At 45.4% G+C, this 10,133-nt stretch overlaps 1 protein-coding gene across 1 annotated transcript in view; it reads right to left on the bottom strand.

Annotated features, from left to right (window-relative positions):
• ZNF618 (zinc finger protein 618) overlaps nt 1-10,127 on the bottom strand; it is a 171,233-nt gene extending 161,106 nt beyond the window's left edge. The window contains exon 1 of the mRNA XM_029919630.1: nt 10,078-10,127. Coding sequence (XP_029775490.1) covers nt 10,078-10,110 — 33 coding nt within the window. The 5' untranslated portion in view covers nt 10,111-10,127. The remainder of the gene's footprint in view (nt 1-10,077) is intronic.
• Between the last annotated feature and the right edge of the window lie 6 nt (nt 10,128-10,133).

Below are 10,133 nucleotides of genomic sequence, written 5' to 3' on the forward strand. Positions count from 1 at the left end.
GCTAGCCCCTCGGGCACGCTGTCTTGGACAATAACACTTTCAGTACGCTAGCCAAAACAGCTTCTGACTCCGAATGTTACCAGAAAATCCCAAGCCAGCGGCTTGCCCGGGGACACTCCAGCCTCCTCCGCTTTGCAAGAGTCATTTTCACCCATGGGGAGGAGATGTCAGATTTCTTCCTCCTCGGGTACCCCAACTCCCGCAAGACTAGGGCTGGCCCCAGGAAATCCAAGATTCTACCCCTGACATGGAGCTCACTTCACCAGAAAGCAGTTTTTCTGGGTTTTCTATACCAGACTAGGGAACTGAGCATCACCTGACTCCATTTATTCTCTTTGGCTCATATATGAAGCCTCCTTCTGCTTTGTCAGCCAAAATATTTATAACATGTTTCTGTCGACTCAATACCATCCGCACCTTGGCCTCCCTCCTTTCCTTTTTCTTTCTCCCTCTTTTCCTTTTTAACAAAAGAAACAAGTTGTCACCAACATGTTTCTCTAGTTCTTTACTGTTTATAAAGCACTTTTGAATCCATTAACTCACATGATGCTTGCAGGAAGCCCGTCAGGAATATACAAGTGGACTGTTCTCCCACTTAACAGATAAACAAACAGAGGCTCAGCGCCCAGTGCCTTCCGGGGCTGGGCAGGTCACATACGTGGGAACTGTCTGGAACGGCAGAGTACATACCCTGTCCGAGGCCTACAAATTCCAAACTTTTTAAACTTGCAGCCATCATATAAAATAAACAAGATAAGGGGCCTTTGTGGGCACCCGTCTTTGACTCTGGGTTTCCACAATTTCCCAACATGGCACCTGCAAACAGTGACTAGTGCTAGTTATAAAAATCCACATGTAAAAAAAACAACACATTATGCAGGGCTTCAGTCTAAAGAGCATTTTCAAGGGGCGGCTGGGTGGCTCAGTCAGGTAAGTATGGCTTCAGCTCAGGTCACGATCTCACAGTTTATGAGTTCGAGACCTACATGTCGGGGTCTGTGCTGACAGCACAGAGCCTGCTGGGGATTCTCTCTCTCCCTCACTCTCTGCCTTTCCCCTGTGCCCTCCCCACCCCATCTCAAAAACAAAGAAAGAAACTTTAAAAAGGATACTTTAAAAATAAATAAATAAATAAAAAGTATTTTCAAAAATAAATGGAGATAGTCTTTTCACATAAGTCCTTTCATTTGATTCTTGTGCAGGATTATTTCTCTCTCATTCCCCAGATAGAGAAATTAAGAGTCCTCAGGGCTGAGAAACCTGCCTGTGGCCTTAAGTGTGTGCACACAGCAAACATATTGCATACCCAGGTCATCAGCCAGCAACCCGGGGGCCTGCCTGGCCCCTCGGCCATGTCATCTATGCTACCCAAGTGGGGACACTGACACGGCCCAGCCCAGTGGCCCAACCACCAGCATCTCCCCGTTTGAAACCTGATCACTCCGGGATCAGGCAGAGAAGCAGGTCACCCAGCCCTGCTCTGATGAAAACCCCAAGGGTATCTAATTATAACAAGGAGGAAAGGGAGGAGTCAGAATCCTCTCTTCCTCAAGACCAAATTAACTTTAATTTCATTTGACACGGCATATATGCTAGTAGGAAAAGCAATGGTTGAGGAGTTAGGAAATATAAGGCCTGAAATTTCACCTCTGCCTATTCACTGAGGTTCTCGGCAAGTAACTCCCTTCCTGTGTGGGTGTGCGTGTGCGTGCGCGCGTATCTGAGGAACTAGATCAGAAATGACAAACTGGCTTATGCCCCATGCTAAACTCCACGGCTGGTTGCATCATACTAAGAAAGAAGGACTCTGAGGTCACTGGCCAGACTTCCATGGAAAAGGCTGCCAAGATCGATTAGCAATGTCTGCACAGGCTTGAAAATGGGAGGCGGCAGTATGTATATTACGTATTTACCATCCCTGGACTAGATGATGTACCAGTGACATGCTGCAAGTGAGAAACAACTCCGCCCTTTACAAAGCTTTCTTCTCACAACCCCTCACAACTTTTTACAAGAACACAGTACTGCAGGTATCATCACCACCATCCCCACTTTACACATAAGGAAAAAGCACAGGGACATGCAGAACTTTGGCAAAGATGACAAAACGATTAAGCGGCAGGGCGGGCAGGGAACCCAAGCCTTATTCCTATAATTTTGGCCTGTTCGTTCTACCCCTGGAAATGTCTAAGCGGTGTTCGGCCATGGACATGGGATGCTAAGCCTCCCTCCCACAGACCACTTTCATCCTTTAGAGAAAGGGGCATGGCAAAGTTATGAAACCCATCCAGACATGGAAGGGAAAGGGTGCTAATTCCAAGTTAGAGATGCTTCTTCCCAAGGCCAAGTCCAGCCCTCACTGCACAAGTGGAGAAGCCAAGCTCAGAGCTAAGGGAGGTAAGCAAGAGCAGAATTGGAAGTCCCTAATGCCACAATCTACCCCATCAAGAACATGACACTCTATTTCAATTCCAAGATGCCTTCGATGGTTCAATACACCACTGCTTTGACAACAGCTTTCGGGGATGAAGGAAATGAAAGGGACACTAACAGAAAACATACATTGGTAAGACCACCCCAATTTCAGAAAATAGGAAAATGGGCAAACATGACCATCAAGGAAACACGGTGTCCTTCAAACTGGGATTCTGGGCTCACTTGCTGGGGTGGGCCAGTGTTTTAGGGGTGCCTGGGTGGCTCAGTCGGTTAAGCATTCGACTTTGGCTCAAGTCATGATCTCGCGGTTCGTGAGTTCAAACCCTGCATCAGGTTCACTGCTGTCACCCTACCAGCACAGAGCCTGCTTCGGATCCTCTGTCCCCCTCTCTCTGCCCCTCCTCCAGGTGCCCTCTCTCAAAAAAAAAATTTTTTTTTAAGTGACAGTGTTTTTATAAAGCTTACGGGGGGGAAAAAAAGCAAATACACAGAATGTGCTCAAATTTCTGTTAAGTTTTCCTTGAATCTTTGGCATCTGTAAACCATCATCCCACAACAGATAAGATTGGACTGAACATCAAACCACACGTTTAGCTGCCGCACATTTAAGGTGTTTCCAGGTGTGCTACAAACAGCCCGCTGGTGCTCCCTTCCTGGGCCCAGGACCAAGACAACCAGAGCAAACACAAGGTCCCAGGGTCCCACCCAGCCCTCTGCCTCAAGGCTTTCCCCACTCCCACCACCTCAGAACTGCTGTGTCCATTCACCATACTTGCGCCATCTGGATGATGGCCCTACCTGGCCCCCCATCCGTTTTAAAGGAACAGTGTCTCCGGGAGGAGTGAAGGGGATGGAGAACACTTTAAAAACTCCCCAAGACGAGTAAAGTCAAAGGAGTGTTATCACCACCGGAAGAGTCCCCTCCGATGTATTACTCCAAAGACAGCCCGGGCTTCTGAACCAGCTCTAGGCACCTGTGCTCAGTACACTTCCTCGTGTAACAGTGCTTCTGACCCAACGGCCAAACCCAACCTGGACACATACTCTTCACCCACTCTTCTCTAGACTCAAATGCAGCTGATCCGAGTGACTTCCAAAAAATCAAATTAAGTCATCAAATCTTTATTGAGCTGTTGCTCTGTGCCAGACCCTAAAATGAATAATAACCCATGCTTGCTGCCCTGGAGGAGCTCACAAGCTGGCTGCAGAAACAGAGCTGCAAACAATTAACTCTCATCTGCGGACCTACAGTATTTGGGAAGGACTGCAGGGTGGGCACAGATGAGCCCCCCCTGGGGTGGCGTGGGGGATGCCGCAGAAGAGGACAAGCCAGTGGTCTTGGGTGGGGCGTGGGGGAGCTGGTTCCTCAGAGCGGAGATCAATGGGGGAAAGGGCACTAGAGACAGGAGGTCCGGCAGGAACAGAAGCTGGAAGGGACACAGTTCACCCAGGATTAAGAGTCACCCCTTTTAAAGACGGTGCTACGGGCCTTGAAACAAATCCAGGAAGGTCCAGAGGAGCCAGAGTGTCCCTGGAATGAACGCGTGAAGAACACTTTTGACAAGAAAGACACGTAAGGTCTGGGAGATGCCTCATCCCGTGTCTTAAAGCAACAACCAAAAGAACGGACCTTTTCTGTTGTTACCTAACTCTACAAGGCCCCAGGTTTCCAGAACTACCAAAATTGTTGTCACTGTGACTCAGTCTCCCCATATGGAGACCCACTGGCTACTGGGTCAACCGATAACTGACGTGTATGGACCGCCTTCAAAGGACTGGTGGTGCTTTCACACGTTCTTCTTCATTTCCTTGTAAAATGGCCCTTCAAGGTCAAGATAATTACCCCTTTCTAGATGTCAAAGTTGGGATTCCAAACCCAGAACTGACTTTCCCAAAGTGACACAAAGCTACCCAGGCCATGAAACTAGATTCCAAACTCTGGACTGGTTGACCTCAAATCCCGACTTCCATTTCACCAACTGAGCGGATGTCAGAAAATGTCCATGCTTCTCGCCGGGGCAGTCCCCCAGTGGTCCCACAGTCCGTTCAGAAATGGACCCCACCGACAGACCACCTTTCCCCCCTACTCTCCCTCCTCTCAGATCCCAACCGGGCTCCTACGCACTGCCCGCCGTCTTCTGGTACCTTCCTCTTTCTTTCAAGCAATGCTTTATTTAAAACCCATCTCCTACCACGGCCTCCTCCACTTGCATTTCTCAACGTCAAGGGCACACATGGTGAGACACATCATCCTGGGGTTTCTAGCTGTCATTTGTCATTTTTAACTAAAGCACTCTGGCCTAATCCTGGCAGAAGACTGCTCGGGGATAAATAAAAGAGAGGCGTGGACCACTTCACCCAGGAGAGGCTAAATGGTGGACCTCATCACCACTATAGGCTGAAATACCGCAGAGCATGTAGGGCTCAGGAAGGAAGTCCTACCAGAAAAACCAAGAGCTTTGAGAGATGTGTCACTAACCTTCCGAGGCCACCCTGTAGCAACAACTAGATGGAACACTGGTCTGGCCCTGTGCTGTCCAAGACGGAAGCCACTAGCCACAAGTGGCTACTGACACCTGAAATGTGGCTAGTCAATAAAGACTTAATATCCCAAAGAAAGAACAGAAAATACCACTTAGCAATTTTTGCTCAAATGATGGTCTGGTGGACAGAGTGGGCTAAATAGACTATATTATTAAAATGGATTCCACCTGTTTCCTTTTACTTTTTGGGGGGGTATGACTAGAAAACATAAAATTATGTGTGTGGCTCAAGTTACATTTCTATTGGACAGTGCTAGTCAGGCACACGTTAAAAGATGAGAAGACAAAGCCAGCAAATTCTGGAGCTTCTAGGAAGCGCATACACAAAAAGATACTCCCAGAGTCCGATTTAAAATTTAAATACAGCGCAAACACAAAGTCTCCAACTCCAGAAAAAGTCTTCTGGCAATTCGAAGTCAAAAGTGCGGAATAAAAGCACATGGGGATGCACTCCCCAGTCCCAAGACATTCCACGCTTCTTTAAAATCTCCTTTCCAGCAAGAGAATGTGCCAGTGATGCCATCTTCACCCTAGCACCTGTCTTTCCAGGCTTTTCCAGGGCCAACAAGCTGGAGTGTGTGCCCGATCCCAAGGCAGCTGAGATTTCTTCACGGGAAGTGGGAGGGGAGGGGGACATAAGGCTGGCTCAGCCAGGGGACAAACCATGCACCTACTCCACAGGGTTCACAGTAAGTCAACTCGGATAAGAAGCGAGAAACACAGAAGTGGGGAAGTGCGGGGTCCAGGCCGTGTACCCAGGCGGGCCTGGAGCTTGGGTCCAGTACCTTGCCGACTCCCTTAACTGTGACTCTCAGTAGAAAATTACATCTACCCCGCACACACTTATTGGCAAATACAAATCAAACAAAAGTTTCGTGAGACAATGCTACCCTTCCACACTGTGCGATGCCTCTGCTATTCCGGGTCCTCATATTCTCTCTTCCATCCTTTTTTCTTGGATCACGAGCCACTAAATAGATGTCCCGGTCAAGATGCATCCAGATGTGACCTCAAGATCCTTCTCAACACAGTGATCCAGGCAGTTACAGCCAATCACCTGAATCAGAGAGGAAACCTACCTTTGATTATCCTTATTCTGATCCAAAGCTCTCAAAAACTGAGGCTCAGGAGGAAAAGGTGACTTGTCCAAGGTCATATGGCAAGACCTTGGGTGAACTATGGCTCCTGTGGACCCACAAAGCCATTTCACTTCACATCACCAGCGAGGAGACACAACTGACACAGAACACTACGAGAACATGGAAAAAATTTAAATTCTCACCATGACCATGAGAAGTCGGCTTATATATCCATTAAAACATGGCAGGGAAGGTCTTAACACCCCACCAAGAAGAACACATAAGGATTCTGAGGTCAGAGGAAGCAACATGCCAAGAGCCGAGTCAAAGGCTGGGGGAAAAACTGGATGTGACAATGGAGGAGTTTTTAAACTCTGTTTCTCAAATGAAACAAACCATTGGCTGTTTATTTTCTAGAACCAGGGAGAGGTCAGCCTTACACTGACCAGCCATCTTTGTTGCTTTTCTTCTGCAAAAGCAAGAGCCCTTGTTCAAGTTCACCTCTGTGCAGGGCTAAAAGTATAAGCAAAGCTTTTTTCCTAGCTTGGTCCAAAGTCAAGCTATAAAGCAGGCCCTTGAAATTTCAAACCTTATTAGAAAAAAAAAAAAAAAAAAAACAACTCCTTAGGCAGAAAAGCAAAACATTAAGTAATAAGAGTCTCTACTGTGAAACAGTATAAATGATCTTTCACCAAAATAACTCAGCCCATCATCAAATTACCACCCCTCAAGTCCAATTTGCCAGATTTTTTGCCCAATATTACAAGAGAGTTTGGTGAACAGACATAGGCTAATAAAAATTAGCTCATATATCCATTCTGGTCACACTTCCATCTAAAATAGGAGGTGAGAGAGGCAAGGCCTAGGTCAGATCTCAGTCCTGGGAGACGCCAATAGAAACAAAAGAGAACTGACCCCGCCCCCAACACTACCATCATGCACCTCTATTTCCTTTACAACAAACATGATCAGAATAACCAATTTCTTACAAAAAGGAAAAAACAAGTCTACAAAACAGAAATGATTTTCAAGTCCTCGCCAGGGGCTCCCTTTAAACCAGAGACAACACATCGAAATTTCAGCAGAATGGAATTAAAAGAATCTGAATTGTGTATCAAGAGACCCAGGACACACAAAGGGACGTGCTGCAATATTTTTATTCCCTGCACCAGAAGGAACCTGTGATCTACAACCCTGACTTGTTCTCAGATGCCCAGTACCCACCTACCCCTCCCAGCCTGGGGCATAGCTCCCCTCCATCACTTGCTGAACTCAGGCCTACCGTCTCATGAGGCCTCCAGAGCCCTTGGAAATTATAAATTCTTTGACCGTCCTAGACATCGGCCTAAATAATTCAACAGAAAAAAAAATTTTTTTAATTATGCTACTTTAAAAAAAAAAAAAAAAGCTCATTCCAAATATGTCAGAATGTGGCCAGCAGCCCTGAAGGATTTCGTTACTAAAAAAATAAAATCTCCCAAATGCAATGGCGATGATGGGAAATGTCGAACCTCTCCCCTGTCAAATATATTTCAGAGAATTCGCAACCCCTCAGAAATTTCAATCTCCACAAAACGGGGTAGGAATGCATGAACTGAGGCCACCATTTTTTCCAAGACCAGCTGGTGGCTGGCGAAAGGGACACACAGACGGTTTTCCTGTCCTAGCCCTGCGTGACCCACCTTCAGCCCCCACACGAGGTCCCACCAAGGTTCCACCCTGCAGATGAGAACTATATTCCCCTCTTCTTTCAAGAAAAAAATTAAAACTTTTTTCTTTTTTGGATTCAAAATCCCTAGCAAACTCAACCAGATATGAATTCACCACAAATAGCCCTTCAACTTTGGGTGGCTACCTTATTTTCATCTGTTAAATTTTAATTCAGTCAATATTTGTCTTCTAAAAAAAAAATTTTTCTTTTTGTTTTCACCTTTATTTGATTTCATTTTAAGCCCACAAAACTATACTGTTTGCATCTGTGCTCTCTTGTTCCAAAGGTAAGTACATATGGGTTTAGCTTTTGGGTTTTTTTTCCTTGTAAAAAAAAAAATTAAATTTTGCAGCTAGAATCAGCTGAATTGGTGTTTTACCCCATTTTTGCAGCAAACTTAAGTGTTCCACTAGAGAAGATGGATAAGAATCAGGATTTTGATCTCCTCTCTGTCCTTCCTTTCTTGTATCTTTCCTTCTTAAGTCAGTAAAATTTGTGCTTTTTTTTTTAAATCACAACCCCCCCCCAAAAACGATCAAAGCTAATGGATTTTCTCTGCCCCTTTGAAAGTAGTCAAATTTGTGAAAAATACCAAATGGAAATAAACTACCAACCCCACATCACAATCAAAGAGGCCTAAAACCAATCTGGATTTTTTTTCTAAATAATGAATTTTCCAAATTGGAAGAGTAAGCAAGCACAGAGAAGGGAAAATTCTTTCCTACCAAGAATTCTTCAACCCTTGTCTTTATCAACTGATTCAGTTGCATCTCATAAAAAATGAGCTTCTGTGAATCCTCTGTTAGTTTTTTCATAATAATGTTAATTATGCATATCTTATTTTAATGGCGGTCTCTCCTACAAATCTGTGGGCTACTCAATTTGTATAATGTAATGAATTTACATTTTTTCCCCACTGAATATTTCTCAAAAAAGGTTCCTGACGTTTTCTGGATAAAAAAACAACAAAAAACAAAATGCTTAGACCTTTCAGGAAACAAAATCAGAAAATAGTCTTAATTATTCCATCAACACAAAAACAACCAAAAAAAAAAAAACCAACAACAACACAAAACCCAACAAATCAGGGGGAAAAAGACAGGATTTCATTCTAACTTTTCCAGTTTCTGTTTTTCTTTAGAACCTTGGGATTTAAATGCAGTAAAATGTAAATGCGAAATTAAAAAAAAAAAACTACAATTTTTGGGTGTGTCCAAAGCCAACATTTTAGGGTCTATTTTCTCTTTGAAATCCTTCCCTCTCGAAAATAGAAAATCTTTAAATATTGCCAAATGGTAAAATTAGTCTTTTCTGCCCGCTGGGCTAAACAAGTTCCAAATTACAATGAAGTACAATTTCTAATTGCTTGATAAAGCCAATTCTCCCAGTTTTCTCTAAACTCAACAATTTCCCTCCTTTCCTCATTCCAATTAGTTTTTTTCTCAAACTAAAAGGAGTTGGAAAGCCAAAATGACTTCGGTTTTAGGAGGCTTTCTCCTTTCTCCCCCTCAAAAACTGAATTCATTCAAATTCTAGTTTAATTTTCATTTACATATTATCTGGATTTGGCTTCAGAAATAAAAATTGTCTCCATGCTCCCAAAAAGATCAAAGTGAAAATTTTCACCCCAAAAAAGAAAAAAAAAGAATCCTTTCCCCCTCCACTGCCTTGGAGTGCAAACTTTTGAAAAAATAAGAAATAAAAAATATTTCTTTTCAATTTTAATTTCTTTTTTTATTTACAAAATAGTATCCTCTAGGTGGCGTCGTTTTAATGGGAAAAAACTACCGTTTGAAGAAAAATTAGAAAAAAAAATTGAGAAAGGGAAATATGGCCTAAAAAAAAAAAGACTGTTGCAAAGATGGGGTGCCAGAGGGGAAAGACCTCCCGGGGGGTCATCAGGGACCCCGAGCGCAGAGGGGGTCAGGGGGAAATTGCAAATTTGGGGGGGAGGGGGGAGAGCTGGAAGGGGTTGCATTTTTGCAAAATGTGAATTGTCCAAACTGAAATGGCTGCTCTGTTCTCTCGCCGCTTTGTTTTCTGGGCTCCGGTCCGAGCCCGGGGCTGGAGGGGGCGCCGGGTGGGGGGCCCGAAGAGACCCCCGCGTCACCCCCCGCCTCCCCACGCCCCGCGGCGCCCGTGGGGGGGCTCCCCAGACCCCGACCCCCCGGTTTGCGCCCACAAAAAGCCCGCAAACGTGCCCAGGCACTTTGCATTTCGCAAATCTTGCAATGAAGTGGCGCAGCGCCCCGGGCCCCGGCCCCCCGGGGTCCCCCGCGCGGTGCATGCCCCCGGCCCCCCGTCGTACCTGCGGAGCCGCCGCGCCGCCCGGCTGGTTCATGGGTCCGTGCGGGAGGAGGCGGC

This window comes from Suricata suricatta, chromosome 13 (assembly GCF_006229205.1).
Source record: "Suricata suricatta isolate VVHF042 chromosome 13, meerkat_22Aug2017_6uvM2_HiC, whole genome shotgun sequence".
NCBI classification, from domain to species: Eukaryota; Metazoa; Chordata; class Mammalia; order Carnivora; family Herpestidae; genus Suricata; species Suricata suricatta.